At 43.7% G+C, this 23,530-nt stretch overlaps 1 protein-coding gene across 6 annotated transcripts; it reads left to right on the plus strand.

The window, feature by feature from the left end:
- Positions 1-84: 84 nt before the first annotated feature.
- VRTN (vertebrae development associated) lies at positions 85-15,024 on the plus strand. Of its 6 annotated transcripts, none has more exons than XM_083447032.1 (2): positions 85-220; positions 12,181-15,024. In XM_083447032.1, exon 2 carries the CDS (start codon positions 12,182-12,184, stop codon positions 14,198-14,200), a length of 2,019 nt encoding a protein of 672 aa, XP_083303158.1. In that variant the 5' UTR covers positions 85-220; position 12,181; the 3' UTR covers positions 14,201-15,024. The 6 variants fall into 6 exon arrangements, 5 of the variants coding, with proteins under 5 accessions (XP_083303158.1, XP_083303157.1, XP_083303156.1 ...); XR_014512738.1 differs by lacking the exon at positions 12,181-15,024 and adding an exon at positions 999-2,336 and having other exon boundaries at positions 110-220; XM_083447031.1 differs by lacking the exon at positions 85-220 and adding an exon at positions 353-375.
- Positions 15,025-23,530: the final 8,506 nt, after the last annotated feature.

The raw sequence follows: 23,530 nt of genomic DNA on the forward strand, positions 1-23,530 counted from the left end.
CCAAGGCAAAAGCTTGAAGAGGATACAGTGGACAACAGCTGTGTTATTCAGTACTTGGTGGTCTCCTTCCACATGGAAGTGGCAAATGGAAGGAGGCCATCATCCGTTAATGAGATGCTGTGGAGCAACGAGAAGGCAAGTGTACCTGCTGAGCAGGACCGTGGCTTGAAAGCGGCACATATCCATGGTTGGAAGCTGGCGATAGACCTGGCAGAAGCTGGTAGGTGTTGGTGGGTGGAAGCTGTGATTAGCATGTGGATGCCTGGGATGCCGCAGGGCTGAAGGAGGCTGAAGTTTGTGTATGTAAGCTGGTTGAAAGTCACCTTCAGAAGGCTGTTGACAAAAGCAGTGTGGAATTTGTGGATTGATGCTGGGGTAAGTATGAATGGAGAGTGGACACAGGTCACCCACCAGACAAGGTATTCCTGGGAACTGCATGTTCAGATAGCGGTGTAAGCTGCCCTCCAGGCTCTGGGTGAATGAACCACTGGATATTCATGGGTGGAAGCCAGTGAGGTTGGCAGGCTGGCCAGTGGAGGTGGCTGGATGATACTGTTGAATGAGGGCCATTCCTCTCACCGTATCTGTGTTTGCCTTTCATGGATGTCAGAAGCCGATGAGGCTTTCCCCGAAAGCAGCAATGAAGGGGACAGCAGAGCTTAAGCAAGCCATCTTTTACTTCTAAATCAATGTATTTCTAAATACATCTAAGTAATGTTCATTACATTCCCCTTTCCAGTACCAGGATGGGAGGCTGAGCCGATGCATCCCCAGCAGTTGCCGCTGGCTACAGACTTCCTGTGATGTCACAAATGGACAGGGTGGCTGAGGGGGAAAAAGGCAGTTACTAGTGGGAGGTGGTTGGAAGAAGGGAGAAACCCCAGTAGAAGGTTCAGGGGAAGTTGGGGTAGGCAGGCAGGGCCAGCTGGATATGCAGAAGTTGAATATGGGCTGACTCCCTTCCATCTACTTGCATTGCCAACATTTTCTTCTCTCAGGCTCCTGTACCTGTCTCGCCTAGACTGCTTGGCAGAGCCCCAGCCCTTTAACGGCTCCTGCATTTCTGCAGAGAGCCAAAAACTGTGGGAAAGAATAATAAAAGCAACCCTGCCTGGCTTCCCCGCGCCCACTGGACCAAATAAGTCCCATTTGTTGAATATGATAAGGAAAGATGAGGAAGTTAAAGGCATAGTATTGGAACTAAACAATATAAGTTAAAAGCCTTTGCTGATGATTTGGTATTGACTTTACAGGACCCTGAGACCAGTGCAACCAAAGCACTGAAGATAATTCAAGAGTTCGGACAAGTTGCAGGTGTCAAATTGAATAAGAATAAAACCAAAGTTTTAGAAAAAAAATTAACGATACCTGAAAAACTTAATTTAGAGGAAACCACAGGGCAGAAGTTTGTGAAAAAGGTGGAATATCTGGGTGTAAATATGACTGCAAAAAAATTGAATTAGTACAAAGATAATTATGGAAAGATATCAAGAGAGATTTGGATATCTGGACAAGGTTGAAACTATCTTTGTTGGGCCGAATTTCTGAGATAAAGATGAATGTATTGCCTAAGTTGTTATTTTTGTTCCAAGTACTTCCTATCATTGATAAGTTGAATTGTTTTAAGGAATGGCAAAAGGTATTATCTAAATTTATCCGGCAGGAGAAAAAACCCAGAATTAAGTTTAAATTATTAGCAGATGTGAAAGAGAGAGGGTGTTTCTCCCTGCCAGATTTAAGGATCTGTTTTGAAGCTGCAGCCTTTTGCTGGTTGAAAGAATGGTTTTTATTGGAAGATACAGATGTTCTAGATTTGGAAGGGTTTGATAATGTATTTGGTTGGCATGCATATTTATGGTATGACAAGATAAAAGCTCACAAACAATTTAAAAATCATATAATTAGAAAATCTTTGTACAATGTTTGGATAAGATACAGGGATTTGTTAGAAAGGAGAACACCCAGGTGGATATCACCATTGGAAGCTAAGACCTATAAAGGTTGAATATGAAAGATACGTGGTTGAAGTATAATGATATTTTGATGGAAGTAGGGGACCAATTTAGATTAAAACCTTATGATCAGTTGAAAGATAAATTAGATGATTGGTTCCAGTACATCCAGATAAACGAGGTGTTTAAAATGGATAAGAAAATCGGTTTTCAAACAGAGAAATCTAAACTGGAAATGGAATTACCAGATACAAAAACAAAAACCTATCTAAGATGTATAATTTATTGCTGGAATGGCATACGAAAGACGAACAAGTGAAATCTGTAATGATTGAATGGGCCAGGGATGTGGGGCACAATATCATGATGGTGGATTGGGAGAAAGTGATTAAAAAGGGAATAAAATTTACAGCTTGTAATATATTCAGAGAAAATTTGATGAAAATTATGTACAGATGGTATTTAACACCAGTGAAGTTAGCAAAAATGTATCATACTCATGATAATAAATGCTGGAAATGTAGAGAAAAAGAAGGAACCTTTTACCACATGTGGTGGACATGCCCCAAGGTAAAAGACTTCTGGGAAAGGATTTATAATGAATTGAAACAAGTGTTGAAAAACACATTTATTAAAAAACCAGAAGCCTTTTTACTTGGTATAGTGGGGGTGAAATCCCCAAAAAGGATGTTACTTTTTTTCTGTATATCACAACAACTGTGAGAATATTGTTAGCAAAGAATTGGAAGAAACAAGATTTACCAACTATCAAAGAATGGCAGATGAAGATGATGGATTATATGGAACTTGCTGAACTGACCAGGAGACTCCGAGACCAGAGAGAAGAGACGGTGGAAGATGATTGGAAGAAGTTTAAGGAATATTTGAAAAAAATATGTTAATATTTAAACCTTAGAATAGCTTTGGAAGTGGATATACGCTGTAGGGTTAGAAGTAGAAGATAGGGTATTTTAAAATAGTATTATTTATAAGTGATAAAATGTGAAGTTATTTTAAGTGTCATTAAAAAAAGAAAGAAAGATGGTTAGAAATTATGATATATGTAAACTGCTAAACATGAAGTAAAATGAAAATCAGATAGGTGGGACTTGGGGAAGCCCACTTAACAATGTTTAGAAAAATAAGGATATGACAAGAATTTTTCGTATTGTTTGTCTTTACTGTCTGTGTTTTTTATTTGTGTTATAAAATGAATAAAAAAATTTGAAGGGAAAAAAGTCCCATTTGACCTCCTCAGATATTGTGTCCCACTGATGGATTTGCTGCAAACTGGCTGCAGTATTTGTATGTAATGTAACGTTTGCAATGGAGATTTTATTTCTCTGGCAGCAGCAGCAGGAGGCCCCATTAGCTAAAGTGGTGTTTCAGGTTAAGAACAGTTTCAGGTTAAGTACGGACCTCCGGAACGAATTAAGTACTTAACCCGAGGTACCACTGTATATATATTGCATTTCTAGTTTGTAAATTGATTTCCAGTCTTGCATAATAATAGCTGCCATTAGTTTCAAGGTGCCATAGAATTCTTCCTCTACCGGTGAGCAGGACACTATTCACAGATGGAGAACAAAGGCTGTGCTGTAGTGACTTGGTGAATGCCACACAATGAGTCCATGGAGGAAGTGAAACTTGAACTCATATCTCATGTATTTCACCAACCCTAATCTTCTACAGTAGGGAGGGGAGGGAGAGAGAAACAGGAGGAAGGAAGGATAGAAACAAGATGAAGGGAAAACTTCCCTCATCTTTCTGATTCCTTCCCAAGTCATCCATCCACCTCTAACTAGTTATGGAAAAGTTGCTTGGGCGGGGGGGGGGGGGGACTTGAAACCACCCAGAGCTCTTCCTGAGGTCAAAGCAGAGTTTCCAGTGTCAACATTGGAGCCTAAGCGTTGATGCCCTGTATTGGTCGGCTCTGTCCTCATTTTTGTTATCTGTTGTGTCTAACTCCTAGTGGGATTCTGCACATGTGCAGAGAAAGCAGACAAGTTATTATTGCGGTAGAATTTCTGAAAAACTCAGCTCTCTTATCCCTTTTAAAGCAAGGTTCTAAGCCCTTAAAACGGTAAAGATAAACCTAGAGATTTGGAGGCACTCTACAAAATCTCTGATGTCCGGGTTGAGGCTTCAGTGCCCTGCTAAGGATCCTTGCTACTCCCAAAGCAGAACAAATTAGTCAGTTTGTGTAACTACATATTTTGTAGTATGTTTAGTATGTGTTTGTGACATGTAAGGAATTGGTAAGTATGCGTTTATGTTGTAGAAAGCAATATTCTGTTCTTAAGAGAAGGTTTGAGCTAGATCCAGAACAGGAAATCAAGTCAAGCTGAGGGACTGTGCACCAAAATTTGTTGGAAGAGCGATGTGCTTTCTCAAGAAAAACATACTGTACCACAAATGCATACAAAACATCAAGTTGGTTGATAAGCAGACTATGTTTCGTCACCATGCAACCCCCAAACCTCAAAATCAAGAGACAGAATATGCTTATCTCAAATCTAATGAATGAAAGACCAGTGACAAAAAATGCTACTTGTTTATTCATTGAGTTCCTCATGTATCTAGCAATCCGCATAACAGAATGACTCAGAGAGTCTCTTTTGTGTCTCTTCCAGCACCTATGTTAATTACCAACCTAGCTGACTCAGCGCTATCCTTGCCTCTGAACACTTAGTAATCTCTGTGTGTGAACTGCATAGCACATTGAGTCCTTGTGTAGGCACTGCTGCAATAAACATTTTTATTATTAATAATTATGATAATGAAAAGTGTTCTCTATCAATAATGTTTCACTGACCAAACTGTTCAAATCCTACAAGGTTCTGTCTACTGATTTTAAAGCACTGCACTCAAATGGATTTGCTTTATTTTCCATTTCAAAGAGTTTTACAATCCTTATTTTGTCCACCTGCACAGCAGAGTTGGGCATTAATATTTTACATTCCTAGATCTTATACAGATTTGTTCAAAGTGACCTTGTAAGACCAAGTCCGTGCAAGGATCTGAACACAAGCCAATACTATATTTTGTTTTCTATACTACATGGGATCTCAGTAATAATTTAGGTAAGACCCTCATCATCCAATCTGTTATGTGATAACCAAGTGATGTTCTTCCTCACAAATTTATTCCAGCACTCTTAAGCTTTTCCATACCAATAACATTTTCAGAATAATGATTATATGCTATGATTGAAATGACCCCCCCCCCAGGTAGTCCAACTTTAGCATTTGTTCTATGCCTCAAAATGCTTACAGGTAGCTCTGTGACAGGCAGATTCTTATGTCTCAGCAATCAAATCTCTAGTTATTCCCAAGAAAAGTTAAGGAACTAGCTGCAGTATCAGGGTTCAGGGCCAGGAGCCCAGTAAGGGTGCATATATTATTATTTTCATAACTAGAACCAGAAAGGCCTAACTAGAAATCCATCCATAGCTGTGAAAACTCAGGATGGATTTAAGCTATTTGATAGGATGTTGCAGGGAAGTCTTAAACTGGGTCAGACCTTTTCAAAACAGACCTTGCAAAAAGAAAAAGAAAAACCCAGAGTTAGGGTTAGAATAGACACTGGTTCTGTTGCATTGCTGAATTACCACTTTAATTGAAGCTAGAGCAACTACAGCTATTTTGAAATGATTCCAGGTTTGCAGTTTATAAAGAAATATGATGAATCAGAGCAAAAATACGATTTAGGTGGACTCCTTATGCATTTCCTGGAAATGCAAGGCTGTTGCCAATTTGTTTTCACTTCTTCAACCAGAAAGCAATCAGTTTTGTTATCCTGTGCATGTGTGTTTTGAGTCAGGTACACAATAAAGTTATGATTCTTTGCTTCTCCCTTTCCTATATATTTGCAGAAACAATACAGTATGAGCAAGTACCAATATTGTGTCCAAACCAATTTCTCTTTACATGGTTTCTACCTATGAGCATAATTTCTCCCTTTGCATTTTGGCTTCCCTCCCACCCACCACTGGTTTTTTTTTGCTCAGGTTCTGAAAACAATTGTGATATTTTAACAGTGGAAGTGCTTGTCTCTTTAAGTGTCTTCGATAATCGCAAGGATCACTTTAACTTTGGAAGTGACCCCTTGCATCTGCACTCCTTTCATCTTATAGACAAGAACACTTGGGGATGGACTATTTCCTGGTGGGGAGGGGGAGGGGTGGAGCCGAGATCCTTTCACACAAGTCAATCACTCCAATTGGTTCACTCCAGATTTGAAACCAGTTCTAGTCTGAATGTGGGACACAGGCTCACAGCTGAGAAAGGGGAGCTCGCTACGCTTCCTGCTCCAGGATTTAAATGTCCAGGAAACAGCTTTGCAGAGAGAGGAGGAAGGAGCAGGAGCTGCTTAGGACGGGTTGGGGTCAACACCAGGGCTTTGCCCAACAAGCAAAGGTGAGTTGGAGGGAACTTCCGAAGTCTGCAAACCGGTTTCTGGAGAGAACGCTAAACCCCTCCAAAAGACTCCGCTGAATTCCAGTAAAGTAGGCCAGTGCAAACTCAAACCCAAGGAAGGCTTGAGCACCAGCCAGGTTATACAATGAGGGCTGCAAACCTAGGGAAAGATCCTGCAACCTTAGGAAGCAGGTCCCATGAACTCGGCAAGGCTGAGTAAACATGCACAGAGTTGCGCTGCGCGTTATTACCTCCCCTTTCTATATGCAGCTGCTTAATTCAGAGTCTCCTCCATTTGCTCCACGTCTTTGGTTTGCTGATCCAAATATCCACCCCCGCGCACTCCCTCTTTCAACTTCTCTCTCCAAGGATAGTCTTTTGTTAACAGAGGATCTCCTGAGGCAACTTTTGGCTGCCCTCTGCTAGGTCCCGCCCCACAAACCTCCCATTATCTTTTCAGCAGACCAGGGAATCCGTTTTGGGATTAACCCCTGGGCAATTTCCTTTAGGTTTTTGTTTTTTTAGAAAACCCTGTTCTTGTTTGAAGGATCATGTTTTTCCTTCCCTTCCCCCACCCCCTTTTTATTGGTGCCCTTATGTATCTTGAACTGGGTAACAACCTCTCACCAAGCTCATTCCCAAGTTTATTCCTGTGCGTCCACCATCTTTGGAAAGATGGCTTCTCCGCGGTACTTTGGGACGAGCGAGACTGGCCGACAGAGGGGGCACAGCGCTTAGTTCTTTGACTGGGCTTCACTCATGACCTCCTTTAAGATTGTCCTTGGACTGGAAGGAAACATGGAGTTTTCCAAGGCCCTGGCTGGCCGCGATCTGACTTCTGTGCTGTTGATGAAGATCTGGTGGGATCCAGCAAGAAGAACTCTTAACACCTGCGCTATACTTTTTGGGGTTTCAACTTAGAAGGCTTGCGTGCACTCAGAGAAACGTTGGGACTCGAAATGTTTTCTCTTTTTCTCATAATTTAATTCATTATACTGTTTTGTACTGTCTCTTCACCTCTCATGCCAGATCTGCAGCAGATGAGCTGCCATACCAGCCCCCCCCCATTTTTTTAATGCTACAAGCTTAACCATGTCTACTCAAAACTTAGTCCTATTGACTTAAGTAGGGCTTACTCCCAGGTAAATGGGGTTAGGATTGCTGTCTTAGTCCCACAGAATTGGATGGGACTCCTGACAAGCACATCCTGATGTGGCTGTATGGGATAAAGTAATTTTGGGGAAAATATGAAGAGGGGTTGTTTTGGCAGTAGGTTCCATTGGCACAGTTCTGTTTTGTCGTTTATGTGAGTTAGCAAAAGTGAGTTATATAAACTGGCGGGTTGAAGAAAAGTAAGGGGTAAACTAAATCAACTTTCTCAGTTCACACTTCTAATGAATAAAACATAGTCCTCGAAGATGCTGCAGGCATTGCCTTTTTGCTGTGAAAGATTTAGCATGGCTATTCTGCAATACTCCGACCAGGTCAAAAAGTAATGTCAGCAATAGTGCTCAAGTATTCCGAAATGTACTTATTTTTAGCTTTGGATGCTACCCCGTAACATGAAGTTTTCTTGGCAGCTGACAATAAAAAAGTAAAAAAATAAAGTGAACACAGGATAAAGCATAAAGGTGAAACTAAAAATCTCAAAATTGTGATATTTCCTCTCCAAAAAATAAAATAAAAAATATACATAAAAAAACTAAAACGCCCAGACAATGGAAATTATTTTAAAGGCCTGAAATATAGACTAAAAGTAGGAAGGTGTTCACCTGTATTAGCTGGAAATGGTACCATTTCCATAGAAGGGAGGAAGGAAAGAAAGTGAAATTGAGACTAATACTATAGTTTCAGGTTTCATTCTTGGATATGTTCAACATTAAACCAAAAAAAGCACTTTTAAGTGTATTCATTGTGTTTTCTGTATCTTCTATATTTAAGAAAGTGTCGAGTATCTGACAACAAAGTAAAATATTTGGTTAGTTCACTGGTTAAGAATCAGCATGAAAACTGCTTTTAAGTAGTTATTTAAATAAATAAATAAATAAAACCTTAATGTTAGGTGAGGTGTTTATACATGTGGGATGATTGACAAAACAGCTCTTCTCTTACACTTTTATCCTAGAACATCAGTGTAGGCCTTCAATTACAAAACTATTTTTTAAAGGCCAGCTAGCAGCCACTATTCAAAACCAAATGTTTTTTTAAAAGGCATTTTTGCAAAGTAGGCCGCAGACCAATCCTCCGGGCATCATGAGCTGTAGTCAAATAATGATGTTCAGCTGATAATATTTGACCAGTTTGATTGGCAGGCCAGCCCTACCTCATGACAACTACAGCAATATTATCAGCATGGGTGAAATGGTAATTTGGCGTGTTTTTTAGGCAAAGGGATTTATACTTTTAGCACATATACCTACTGCAGAGGCTGTTATAAATGGTTAGATTGTTCAGTGCATAAAAGAACTAGTCAGCTGACTTGATATAGGCATGCTTTTGAGAAATAATGAAGGGTAGTTGGAAATACAAAAGGGTAGAGAAGGATATACAGCCATCCTAAATGGCACCCCTGGTTGGCTCCCCGGGGTTAAAACATTGCAATATATTTGAGTGCCATCTTTTCCTAAGAGAGAGAGATGTTTGATTCACTGCTATTGGCACTTGAAATGCCTTTTAGGGAGGAGGGGGGCCTGATAAATGAATAAGACATCCACCATGAACAGAACTGGATGTTGCAGTGTGTGCAGCTACCTATAGAACTGTGTGTGCCTTGTGCTGCCAGTCGTGCTGCTATTTAATGTCTGAAGGGTCGATTGTATACAGTGCTACCTCGGGTTAAGTACTTAATTCGTTCCGGAGGTCCGTACTTAGCCTGAAACTGTTCTTAACCTGAAGCACCACTTTAGCTAATGGGGCCTCCTGCTGCTGCTGCTGCCGTGCTGCACGATTTCTGTACTCATCCTGAAGCAAAGTTCTTAACCTGAAGCACTATTTCTGGGTTAGCGGAGTCTGTAACCTGAAGCGTATGTAACCTGAAGCGTATGTAACCCAAGGTATCACTGTATTACACACTTGACAGGGGAGTCAGGTGTTGTTGCATCCTGCTTTTGGGGCTGCTGCATTCACCACTCTTGCCAAGCTACTGTAATAATGAACTTTTAAAAGAACCTTAGGATTTGTATAGCCTTCTGTGACTATGCTTCAATTCCGGCTTCGTCCACCTCGGCCCTCCATATGTTTTCAGACTACAATTCCCATCATCCCTGACCACTGGTCCTGCTAGCTAGGGATCATGGGAGTTGTAGGCCAAAAACATCTGGAGGGCTGAGGTTGAGGAAGCCTGCTTTAATTAATGCCCTAAGAGATTCAGGATGAATAGAGAAGCTTTAAATTACCCCCAAAGTGGACCTGCATGGAAACAGAATAATGTCCCTCTGTACTGGGAAGAACTGGATAAAATTTACAGATATCCAGGATTTTGCATAATATTGGAAGCTATACTGTCAACTATGAGTTTGAATTGATGTGACCCTAAAAAACATGGCAGTATTGTAACATGAAGCTGTAAGTAGGTTCTAAGGCCCAGGGGCCAGATCCGGCCCAATCGCCTTCTAAATCCGGCCCACGGACAGTCTGGGAATCAGCGTGTTTTTACATGAGTAGAATGTGTGCTTTTATTTAAAATGCATCTCTGGGTTATTTGTGGGGCATAGGAATTTGTTCAACCCCCCCCCCCCCCGCAATATAGTCCGGCCCCCCACAATGTCTGAGGGACAGTGGACTGGCCCCCTGCTGAAAAAGTTTGCTGACCCCTGTTCTAGGGTTCCCTGTGCCTTTTGTCCTGGAGCTATGATGACGAACCTGTCGCCCTCCGGAGGTTACTGTTACTTAACATTGGCCATACTGTCTGAGGCCAATGGGAGTTGGAGTCTGAGAACATCTGGGGGGCTACAGGTTCCCCATTACTGTCCTAGAATCTTGCTGTATGTTGCATGTGACCAGTGGCGTAGCGTGGGGGGTGCGGGGGGGGGGCCGGCCGCACCGGGCGCAACATCTGGGGGTTAGGGGGCGCAAATCCACGGGTTAGGGGGCGCAAATTACTTGCCTTGCCCCGGGTGCTGACAACCCATGCTACGCCACTGCATGTGACAAGACTTTTGTCCCCAAACCAGCCTCTGTGAATATATATTTTCCAGGACACCTTTGAGACCCTATTCTGTTGCTGTCTGAATGCAGATTTTAGTGCTTCTTCTGGTAAATATAAATAAAGGTTGTTACTGCCTAGCGCTAGGTCCTGTTTCTCTTCATTATTTTCAGCAGAAGGAAAAAGGATCTGCTATGCAAATATTTTGATCTTCTATGCTGGGTGCTAGGACCTAAGAATATCTGAGACGGAGGAGACTGGGAGTGTGAAATATAGCGTCATATGAAAATAGGCTTCTGCAGCTTGTAAAAAGTCTGGAATATAGTAGTACAGTCTGAGGTTGTCTCTTGAAAGAAGGCTTGCTGTTCTAAACAGATTAGCAATTAAAAGGTGCAGTGAGTAATTAAGTAACTAAAACACAAACTCAGATGTGAAGGCAGGGTGGAACAAATGGGTGCACTGACCCCAGAGCTGTGCTCCCCCCCCCAAAAAAAGATGTTTTTGGAAAATTTTAATTTGTGACATGACACACGATGAAAGCCCTAATAACCACAATGCACCACCACAGGAGCAATTAAGGAATAGGACCCTCTGAAAAAATAAGGGAATAAGGCAGGCGAGTTTGCAACAAAAACTTCATATGGAGGCTCCTGAATAGCCTACTAACTAAAGACTTCCCCTTCCTGTGGGTGGATTTTTCATGATCACAGTCACCCTATAATCACTTAAGTGAAACTGAAAAAACAGCCTATATGGTAATTGTGGGCTACATATAGACTCCACCCATTGTATTTTTCTTTGCTCTGCTTTCCAGTATGGGTTGTGTTCTCTACCCAGCCAGGCATTTTTTGTTTGCCTGCAGTATAAATTAAGAGTGTGTTTATTATGCAGTTCAGGTGAAATAAAGAGAAAACTTAAAAGTGATCTGAAAAAAATATCCCATGAGTTACCCTTCACTCTTTTAAAACATTCATTATACTCACAAGCGTGGTAGCAACCTTTTATTCTTTTTATTGAGTACTTGGTGGCAAAGGATGATGATTATTTAATAAATTTGTATAAAGGATGAAAACAGCCCTAGAGGAATAGAAACACTTCTGAGCACACTACAATAAGCTGGCTGGCTGGCTGAGGCATAATTTCTGATTTTCCCAGTGTGTGCAGCTTAGCAAGAGGCCTTTTCAGGGTTTCAAGGCAGGAAAAATCAAGCCAGTAAGCAGTTTCAAAAATCATTTGCTTTCCATAATTCCTGGACCAGTTAAAAAGTTTCCCCTTGATTGCCCGACAGTAAGGAAAATCTAAAGGTCAGGAACAAAACTAGAAGGAGGGACTCTCAGGGAAACGTTGGCTTTAGATCACTGGGGGCCAGATTTTGGGGCTGCTGCAAGACCTGATTTCATAGAAGCATAGAGTACAGAATTGTGGAGTTGTAAGGGACCTTGAGGGTCATCTAATCCAACCCCCTGCTATGCAGGAATCCTGCCACAGCCATACCTGGGTGGGCTTGAACCACCAACCTCCTGGTTAACAGCCAGGCTCACTGACCCATTTATTTTTAACTAGAATACAATAGTCTCGGTAACTGAGGCCAAATGCCAAAGAAAGTGCATGTGGAAATGCTGAATGTGTGACAGCGTCATTGTCTGAACTCTTCTGTGGTTTTCAGGATGATCCAGCGACACCAGCTGGTGCAGTCCGTGCTTCAGGAACTGCAAGAGGCGGCCGAATGCTTTGGGCTGGAGGGACTCACCAGCGCAACCCTAGAAGCCGAGAGGACTTTGTCCTCGTTCTCCTTACCTGGCTACCGTGAGAGGCCGTTCCAGGAAGAGCTGGAAGTTGACCGGGTTGCCAAAAGCCTCTACCCAGAAGATGCCCCCTGCAATATGCTGCCTTTGGTTTGCAAAGGCGAAGGGAATCACCTGTTTGAGGCTGCCAGCGTGCTGCTGTGGGGGAACACCAGCCTATGCCTGGAGCTGCAGGTGCGCACAGCGGTGGAGATGTTGCTGCACAAGCAGTATTACCTGCACGGCATGATCGATTCCAAAGTGATGTTGCAGGCAGCTCGCTACTCCCTTTGCACGGAGGAATCCCCTGAGATGACTAACTTGCCCTTGGCCATCCTAGAGGCCATTTTTGATGCGGACATCAAAGCCACCTGCTTCCCTGGCACTTTTGCCAACATGTGGCACATGTATGCCCTGGCGTCGGTGCTGCAGTGCAACATCTATTCCATATACCCCATGAGCAACCTAAAGATCCGGCCGTACTTCAACCGACTGATCCGACCCAGGGGGTGCGGCTTGCAAGTTTCCACGCTGCATATCATGTGGTCAGGGCAGCAGCTCTCGTCCCAGCTGTTCAGAGCTCAGTACTTTGTGCCTGTGGTCGGCCTCGAGGAGCTGGAAGCCACAATCCCAGCTCCAGAGCCTCCCGTGCAACCGGTGAATACCTTGGAGCTGCTGCCTCAAGATCCCCAGGTGACTCATTCGAACCTATGCATCACCAAAAGTACTTTCTATCGATGGAAGCGCCAGTCTCAAGAGCATAGGAAGAAGGCGGCTGCCAGATTTGCGGCCAAACAGTTCCTGCAGTCCTGCTTCCGAGAGGGCAAGGTGGTCCCTCTTCAGCACTTCCGGCAAATGTTCCCAGAAATCTCTCGCTCCACTTACTATGCCTGGAAGCACGAGATGCAAAACGCGACAAATGCCAGGGCCTCTTCCCCTGCGGAAGTTGTGCTGCCAAAGGATCCTCAGGTGCACAAACCAGAGAATCTCCCTGCATGCAAATATGGTGTAACAAAGTCTGAAGGAGGCCTAGGGCCCAAAAGTCCGCTCTTGAATTCCAACCAAAATGGGACTTCCATGCAAGGAGCCAAGTCTTACCTGGAGAGGTGCATTTCCATGAATACTGTTCTGCCCTACAGGAGCTTCAAGTGCTGCTTTCCTGGCATCTCCAGGTCCACCTACTACAACTGGAGAAGAAAGGCCATCAACGAGAACCCCAGCTTCATGCCTTCTCAGCCTGTTTCCGTCAACCAGAATCCCCTTATGAACAAGAAGCCATTCCTGCCATTCAAGCCAGGGAGCCTCCCTAGTGAGAAGATGATCAATGGACACCATCCAGGGTCCTGTATTACCATGCGCATCAACCCATCTCTACACATCTGGCAAAAGCACCTTCGCCACTTGGCCAAGAAACGCGTCTGTCAGTGGAAAATTCCCTTCTGCAAGTTCCGCCTGCGTTACCCAAGCCTTTCTTCCACAGCCTATTGGTTTTGGAGGAGAAGCGGCAGCCAAGCAACCAAGAAGCGCGGCCTTACCCTAAATGGGCTTTCCGAAAACTTTGAAAAGAAAACCGCTGAGACTAGTGGGAAGGCAGAACTTGAACTGCGCCCACTGCAGCAAAAGGAGAGTGCTCTAGTGCTTGTAGACAAGCAGCCTCCCAAGCCCTACAGTGCCGTGATACCAGGCTACCAAATGGCAGAGAACAACAGCATGTTTGTGATGGATGTGATTGCCACGGCTCAGTTCAAAGCCCAGGCCAAGCTGTTTCTCCAGCAGCGCTTTGAGTCAAAGACCTTCCCAACGTACAAGGAGTTCAGAGCTCATTTCCCCCTGACGGCACGTTCCACTTACTACATGTGGAAACGTGCCTTGCACGATGGACTGACGCTGGTGGATGCCTGAGGCTAGTCACGACCCTTGCCAGTCTGCTATTGGAAGTTGCTGTCATCTCTTCAGTGGGAAATGCAACCTCTCTCAAGTAGTTATTTTTGTCTCTTTTATTTTCTTGGTTTCCAGAGTTGGAGACCAACTTTGCAAAGTCTCAGCCGCTGGAGGAGTGGAAAAAGGCAGGGAGGATGATGGGGATGAGGTGCTGCTTTTTTTGTTGGGCTCCTGAGTTGCCCATAATGAAATATATGCTTTTCTTCTTCTTGGTGAATAGGACAAATAAACTTGGTGGTGGTAGAGAAGGGGAGTCTCTGGGATCTCTAATGCTGCTGTAGGTGGACTGTGAAATGTGCCTTATTTCTTTAATGTGATTGTGAGCCACAATCTTAAGGGCAGTGAATTACGCCCAGGTCCAGGTGTGCACCCTGTTTTGTTCTTTATTAAAAAAAAAATCAGGAAAGGAATACAAAGGAAACAAAAACCCTAGCATCACCCTCCAGAGTCCTCAAAAAAGGTGGCAGTGACTGGCTCAAGGATAGTAATATTGTAGAGGCATCAGATGGCAAATAAAACAAATGTATATCTTGTGCTGACAGTGACATATACCAGGAAAACTGAGAAGAAGTACAAGGAGGAGTCTTCAGTGAAAACAGATCAACAAACGATAGACGCATGTCTTGAAAGGTGTGCACTCTGTTAGTGAGCTGGATTCAGCCACTCCACTCCTAGGCATAATACATGTTCTATGTTGCACAGCATAAAGCTGCAAAATCTCCTGTCAGTTAATGTGTGATACAAGTGGAAGAAATTCATTAAAACCTCAAACATGGAAATAAAAACTGTTGCAGTGTATTATGATAGAGGAATTCTAAACTCCCCAAACCAGATTTAGAGATACGGTAATTTAGAGAGCAGGGCCCAATTTGGAGACATGATGTAGATTAACCAGACCCAGGTTATGGGAATCTTCCTCTTTGCCTGTTTTCTGAGCCATGTTGAAACTGGCAGAGGCAATAGGAGCAGCCAAGGCAAGCACAATTTGGGAGGAAGGAAGGGCATACATGCTTATCTTTCCTGGCACATCCCAGCCCACATAGAAGAAGGTGGGCAGCCATGATGTGGCACTGATCTGTGAAATTTGTAGCTCTCAAACTTTGACTATTTCCCACAGTAAAAATGTGTGCTTTTGTTTCAGTTACTCTGGGAAATATTAATGCACAATCCAGAAATGGGTGGTCCTTCTTTTTTAAACCCTTCTGTGCCATGTGCACCCCCTGAGTCACCCACAAAGCTCCTGTCAGTTTGGAAACATTCACACGTGGTTTCTGAACAATATGACATTGAGAACTGAATACATATTCTGCTTTTCTTCTTCCTGGGAAGGAAGTGTGCTACATATTTCTCCTTTTAAAATGCTCCCTGTGTGCATGAGCACCCCCCCCCATTGTTCTAGAACAGAAGCGGATGACATTTTTCTGCTGCTTTTTCTTTTGAGCAACCTTCCATGCCAGTAGTGGGTGAGTACAAAGGCAAAAGTGGGCAAAGGAACAAACGTGGATTTTACCTTTCTACAGCAGCTTAGTTTTCTACACACACACACACACACACACACACACACACACTCCTTTCTGTTCTCCATCCAGAGCAAGCAAAAAGCATAGTTTGGAGTTCAAAGATGCCTTCCAGCCAGGCACAAACATTCCATGATGCTGCAAAGGATGAACCAGTGAGAGATGGGGCCTGGGGGGAAGAAGAGGTGTGCCTTGGCAGGGGAGTGTGGTCTGGGCAAAGACCTGAAGGTCAGCTAGAGAGGCCTGGAGGACTGCACTTGGCCCCTGCCTGAATTTCTTCATCCCTGTCCTACAACTATCAATAATCTGCTATGCTAAATGCTCGAGCAGGTCAGGGGACGTGACTGACAAGCCTAAAGACAACAATGTTTAGATATTCATGAAGCACAGAATGTTTCCATATAACTTCCGACTAATTAGTGCCCATTTGCAAAAGGGTGAGCTGGGTTGAGTTGTCCTTCACAGTGAGTTCCTATACATTTGTACCTTGGAAGTTGAGTGGAAGTCCGTTCTACTTTTAAAACCAAATCGTGGCTTCAGAAGCTGCGGAAGTCCCATTGGACGTTCAGGTTCCAGAGAAAGTTCACAAACTGGAACAATCACTTCTGGGTTTCCGGTGTTCGGGAGCCAAAATGTCCAAGTTCCCAGGGCGGTTGGGAGCCAAGGTACGACTACAAGGTCGCCAACGTGTGGCCCTCTAATGTTGGATTACAAGCCTGGGGTGGATGGGGAGTTAGGAGAGGGGTAGTACCTCTGGTGCAAGACAACATCACGCTCCTTCTGGGGTAGCTTGTCCATCTTTGGTCCCCACCCTGCACTCAGCTCTCCACTAGAAGATGTCGGCATGTGGCGGCGGCCACACCCCAGAAATGGCTTCAACTGGCTAGCTAAACCAGGTTAGGGTAGCCAATGAGTCTCAATCCATTGGTGAGTTAGGACTTGCCCTGCATGCAAATGCAGGATCCGGCAGACCAAAAAGTGGGTCCTATGGTCAAGAAGGCGGTTTTGCACGTGCTGTAGAGGGAAGTGAGGGGGCTTGTCCGCTTGGGAAGGTAGCCTATCTAGGAGAAGGGAAACTGACCCTAACCTTCCTCTGCCTTGTGGGACTTTTTCAGGAGACGAAAAGGCTAAGTAGTAAAGCCTACACACATCTGGAGTGGAGTCCCTAAGTTAGTTGGATGGCATCTTGCATGCCTGCAGCCAGACTGGTGCCAAACATTGCTCTGCTTTCCTTTGGAGCCCTAGAGAGGGGTCTTGTTTTCTGGGCAGCCCAGGACCTCCATAAGCACTGCCCAGACTTGTGCCCCAGAGAGGTCACTCCAGTTTGACTTTGTCACTGAAGGCACACACTATTGTCTCCCAAGGCAGACGGATGCCAGCAACTGCCCTCGCCCTTCATCATTGAGCGGGCTGGGGTTGATGGGATTTTGGAGTCCAACAGTATCTGAAGTGCCACAGGGTAGCTACTCTTGCTCTAAAATCTTACATAGTTCTTCATTGTCGAATTCCTAGAATTGTTTTCGTCATTGATACCAAATGGTAAATTTTTTTCACAAGTAGCATCTGATCGGACCCAGCAGGTGGCACTCTTGTAGTGCGGGATTGATAAATGCTTGCTGCTGGTTTTTTAAATGCACAGTTCTCTTACTTCCATTTCCTCTCCTGCTCCTAGATAATTTTTCTGTATATACAAGAAAAGAGAGCTACGTATGTCTGCCTGTTAACAGCTATTGGGACTGGAAATACTGTTTTCGGCGCAGCATTTGTACAGCTCAGCCCACTCCAAGGAACAACATGCTGTGCTGCTTCCTCCTACATTTATGTGCCCAATAGGGAGCGGAGCTATATTGTGTAGTTGACAATAACACTTGGCTGGCTTCCTTTAGTAAGTGGATTTGTCCTTTTGGGAAAATGGTACATTTTCCATAGGCTCTTAACAGGCTATTAACATGGTTGCAGTCCTTAACAGCATTGGACCAGTTTACCTACGAGATTGCCTTACGCCGCATATGCCATCGAATCGTTTAGTGTGGCAGCACCTGCAAGCAGGTGCCTTCACTGTACCCTTTTTGTCCCCTGCTTAAAACATTCTTGTTTAGACAAGTCTATCCAGCTGCTTAGAAGGCTGAGGTGATTTTAATCCGTTTTAGTATTTTCACTTTTAGTTGTGTTGTAATTTTTAAAAATCTTTTTGTAAACTGCTCTGAGGTGGTGGTGGTTGTTTTTACAATTGAGCTGTGTATAATTTTTATGAAATCAATCAATAAATTTCAGATCTCGGAAGTATGGGAAGCTGTATGTCTGTATGTAGGGGCATGGTTTGGTACTTAAAAGAGATTTGAAGCCCAAATTTCCATAAACGGGGAGTGCCTCTGAGGAAATTAGAGTTGGTGGTTGTCTGTAGTCTCACTGCCCTGTAAACAAAGTTGTTTTTAAAGGGAGGGGGTGAAGGAGGGAGAACTGGGTTGCCCCAGTCCTGCTTCTGCCTACCTGTGTCTCAAAGAGAAGAACTGCAAAAGGCCTCTCGGTATGGACTTGCTTGAACTTTGGTCTGTTTCCCCTGGTGCTCTTCTCACAGTCTTGTTGTATTTCATGCCACAGAGAACCAGATGGACACAAAGTCTGCAGGGCAAAGACTAGCTCTGCAAGGGGTGCCGAAAGTGACCCCCCAAGGTCCTCGATTGAAGTCTGGTGAATGTGGGGCTATTCAGCTCAGCCTATTCCTTTCTGCTGTGGTTTTTTACTTTGCCCAAAATTCAGCACCAAGGGGGAAAAAAAGATGCAGGCCCGATGTCCTTTACTCAGAAATAAGTCTTACTGTGTTGTGTTCATTGAGCTTCGCTCACAGGTGAGTGTGCATAAAATTGCAGCCTAATTCCACGCAACCTTCCACAATGATGGTTTAAACAAATCTGCATGCTATTACATGGTTCACCCTCCCGGCTGCAAAAAATCTGGCTTCTGAGAGTTTCTTAGGCTCAACCATTCTTCAGCATATGGATACTTTAGCTTGAGATTCCTGCATTGCAGGGGGTTGGACTAGATGACCCTTGGGGTCCCTTCTGTTATGTATTGAAGTTCTCACCCTGGCCACCAGGGGTATTGTGTACAGTGGTACCTCGGGTTACATACGCTTCAGGTTACATATGCTTCAGGTTACACACTCTGCTAACCCAGAAATAGTGCTTCAGGTTAAGAACTTTCCTTCAGGATGAGAACAGAAATCGGGCTCCAGCAGTGCGGCGGCAGCAGCAGGAGGCCCCATTAGCTAAAGTAGTGCTTCAGGTTAAGAACAGTTTCAGGTTAAGAACAGACCTCCAGAACGAATTAAGTACTTAACCTGAGGTACCACTGTATATAGTTGTCACTGAAGTCCACATAAGTTAATTTAGGCGGGAAACCCAGGGTTGTTGTTGTTGCAATGTTGACAGCCGGCTGCCTACAAAAGCAGGCCAGCTGAGCTGTTTGCAGTTCAGTTCAGTTCCAGCTTACTTATAAAGAATTACTTAGAGAAATCTCTGTGTCGTCTGCTATGTCCACCCACTACTTAATACCTTCCAACTCTACACTTCTATGATTCTATGTCTTTAAAGGTCTGAGGATTCCTGGCTTTGTGTGATTTTTGCCTTTGATTGCAGTCCTCTGACACCAAACCCTCAGGTAAGTGGTGGGCCCACTGTGTGCATAGGATTGCACTGTAAGCATTAGTATTAAGAGATACTTCAAGGCCATGATGTTCGGAAATAAAATAGGGGGAATTCTTACATTAAAAAAGAATACAGTCTCTTTTTCTCAAGATTATACCTACTACTATGAGGACCAGAAACATAAAAACTTTTTTTTAAAAAATGATCCGATGTATTTCATGCCTAAGTGAAAACAATGGTATTGTGAAAATCCAGGGTGGGAGAGCAGAAATAGACTTTTTTAAAAAATGATATTTTTATTTTTTAAGGCAAGACAAATTCAGGACATCACCCCAAAAAGGCATATAGAGGTGCTGCTTTCTCTTTAAGAAATGCACCTACTAGCGCCATCCTTCCACAGGGGAAGGTGTCTCTGGTTTCAAGCTGGGAAATGCCTCATGCAAATAACATAAAAGCAACCCTGCAAGATCAGACCAAACAAGAGTTCAAATCCTTGGAAGCAAACAGCAGACAGAACAATTACTTGGGGTTTTTGGCTTTCTACCAAACTCCTTTCACTCAGCCCCTGAAACCACACAGAGCAGCCTTAGGGAATCCAACTTTTAATTGATTTCATAGCAGTGTGAAATTATCATTTTACATGCTTTGTTCTGGCAATGGCACATATGCCTGGACCCTTAATAGTGAAATGCCCATGTGCAGTTATTCCAGGTGGTTTCTGTAATTTTGTAAACTAACTGGGTTTACCCCCAGCACACCTTCTCAGTGTCCCTATTTTCCAGGGACAGTCCCAGATTTACAGAAGCTGGCTTCTGATTTGATCCCAGAATGTTCCACTTTTCCTTAGGATGTACCTATTTTCATCACTGACATGTCGGAGAGTATTGAGTTATGCAACCCCTGAGCCAAGGAGATACGTAACTGAGGACTGAGGATTGGAGTGATCATTCTGTGATCTTATGGCAGTGGACAAAAGTGTATTGTAACTTTGGAATAAATAAAATAAAAAAGAAGATAAGTAACTGTACAACCTTTAGAAGACCTCTGAAGGAGCCTTGTACAGAGAAGTTTTTTAAAATGATTAATCATGTGTTTATAATTAAGAGAGCCAGTGTGGTGTAGTGGTTAAGAGCAGTAGTCTTGTAATCTGGTGAACCAGGTTCGCGTCTCCGCTCCTCCACATGCAGCTGCTGGATGACCTTGGGCTAGTCGCACTTCTTTGAAGTCTCTCAGCCCCACTCACCTCCCAGAGTGTTTGTTGTGGGGGAGGAAGGGAAAGGAGAATGTTAGCCGCTTTGAGACTCCTTCGGGTAGTGATAAAGCCGGATATCAAATCCAAACTCCTCCTCCTTCTTCTATACGGTATGTTGGAAGCCACTTGGGTTGGCTGGGGCAACTCAGTCAGATGGGCGGGGTATAAATAGTAAAACATCAACAACATTTTCATCGGAGAAATGTTGGAGGGCATGCCCCAGGCATGTAAGAGTGTAACTTGTGTTATAGTTGGTGCAGCAGAAGAGTATGCGCAGCGGAAAGCTTGGGGGTTGGAAAATGCCTACATAACCGCAAAATCTGCATTGCTTAGGGCTGTGCTACAATATAGGTACTGGAAAGCCGTATAGTTCTTATAGATGGGCAGAGAGATCTAGGATTCAACATGAAGAAGCCTTTTGCAGCTCTGGAAAGAAGGTGGCTTTGAGCTAGTACCAGCAGCACCTTCTCACTCACTGAGGCTGCCTGCATCAAGGGAGTAATTGGAGTAATTAGTTCCCAGCGACTTCTCACAGGTGAATTCCTCTGGGGGAGCAAACTGGTAATTACTCTAGAATGATTATCCATGTCTGTAAACTCTGCGCCGGAGGCTCTGTAAGTTCATCTGTTTGCTGCAGTGGCAGAACAGCTGCTATAAAATTGACATCTGGACTCCCAAGTGAGCTGTTATCTATTTCTGTATTTTATTTCTCTGGGACCAGGAAAGAGAAAGAGGCTGAGTAATCTGACACCTCATTGCTGCCCCCCACAATATGAGCCCCAATCCTTGATCCTACTGAGTCCCACTCCCAGCCAGGCTGGTTTGCTGAAGACTGGAGTGTGCACATGTAATGTTGGTGGGTAGCATATGAATCTGTCTTCCCAGGGATACTGTGCCTTCTCTGCACCGGCTTGCAGAGTTTTGCATCTTTCCCTGGGAACAAATCCATAACACATATCTTAATATTTTATTTATATGTTTCCTAAAATTTATACATCACTTGTAAAAAAAAACAAAACACACCCCAAAAACCTCAAAGTGGTTTACAAAGAGATAAGATAAAATCAAGAAAAAATTACAACCTTACTTTAAAACATACAAAAAGTACTAAACCAGATTAAAATTATCTCAACTTTCTAAGCACCTGGACAGGCTTTTTGAAACAAGAATGTTTTTAGCGGGTGCCCAGAAGAGTGCAGTGAAGGTGCCTGCTTGAGATCAATAGGCAGGGAGTTCCACAGATGAGGAATGAATATTACGTGGTACCTGTAACAATGTCATTTCTGCAGATTGAAGCAATCAGATGGGCACATAGGGGGTAAAGGGATCCCACAGGTAAGTTGCTCCCAAGTTGCTCAGGTCTTTATACACCAATAGTAACACCTTGAACCTAGGCTGGCAGCAAATCAGCAACCAGTGCAGGTCTCTGAGCACAGGCATGATTTGCCAACAGGGTCTCCTATCAGCAATCATGCTGCAGCATTCTGCACCAATGTGGAAGCTTTTGAATCAAGTCCATAGTAATCCAGCCTTGAAGTAACCGGCGCATGAACTACTGCTGCCAAGCTTTCATAGTCCAGGAATGATTGAAGCTGTTGTACCAGTCACAGCTGGTGAAAGGTGCTCCCAGTCACTGAAGCTACCTGAGCCCCAGACTGCAAACCTGCTCCTTCAGGGCATGTGCAACCTCATCCAGCACAGGCAATTGACTAATTTCTCATGCAATTGACTTTATCCAAATGTGTTTTCCCGAGGCCCTAAGCAGATGGTGCAGCAGTCAAACCTATCCCTTTGCTATAATTTTTTTTCACCATCGCCACATAGAATAACCTGCATCTAGACATACCAAAAGGGGTTGTGGTCCTTAGAGCCCCCCCCCCTTATTTTGCTTGGCTACTAGTATTGCACACTAGAGATGCAGAGATGGGATGTCACGTAGGCCACCTAGTTCCCTATCTTCCTCTTACAAGTGGCCTGGTATTCAGAAGAAGTTACAAGAAATCCCCTGGGTGATAATTATAGATTACCTTGGCTGGGAGCTAGCATGCGCCTTTAAAAAAAAAAAACTTGGTGGATGCTGCATAGCCTTCTGTTGAAAGATTTATTGCATATTCTCTCTGGCAAACGCACATAGAATTACTTATCACTGTTGTCAGTCCTTTCCTCTTACTCTTTTGGCATTTAATTATTCCATTATTTTATTCTGTGTTTCTCCTATCAAGATGTCAAACACATGCTTGTCTTTCTTGGATACTCAGACTTGCTTAGCTTCAGAAAGTTTGCTTCATCGTGTGCCTTCAGCCTATGCACGGGGAGCCACATGCTAGCTCTCTTCCTTTGGGAAATTTCTGGCATCCCAGCCCTACACACGATCTGCCAAGAAGTAAGCCCCACTGTGTTAAATGGACTTAAGTGTGTGTAGGAGAATTGTAGCCCAGGCTATTAATTTTGGATTTTAAAGACCTTTTGAGGCCGTATTATTTACAATTGATAATAGCAGGGTGGGAAAATTAGTTGAATAATGTGGACTAGTCATCTGTGCCAATTTTTTACAACCACCTTTGGGCAACATAATTTTTAAGAAACAAAAATGGAGGACGGAAAGGGTACATCGGAGTTAAATAGCGGGGGATGACTTGCTTTTGTGAAACCCATGCTTGGTCTTAGTGATCACAGCATCCTTTTCTAAGTGCTGACAGACTGACCATCTACTTACCTGTTCTAGGACCTTCCCTGGTATCAGTGTCAAGCTCACTGATTGGTAGATCATCCATGACAGATGGCCAGCCAACCTCTGCTTAAAAACTCATTTATCCCAGGAGCATGGTTGTCACCAGGGACCCAAATATGAATGCTCCTCTGCACAATTAGGCAA

This window comes from Podarcis tiliguerta, assembly GCF_965153285.1.
Source record: "Podarcis tiliguerta genome assembly, chromosome: 1".
Taxonomy (NCBI): domain Eukaryota; kingdom Metazoa; phylum Chordata; class Lepidosauria; order Squamata; family Lacertidae; genus Podarcis; species Podarcis tiliguerta.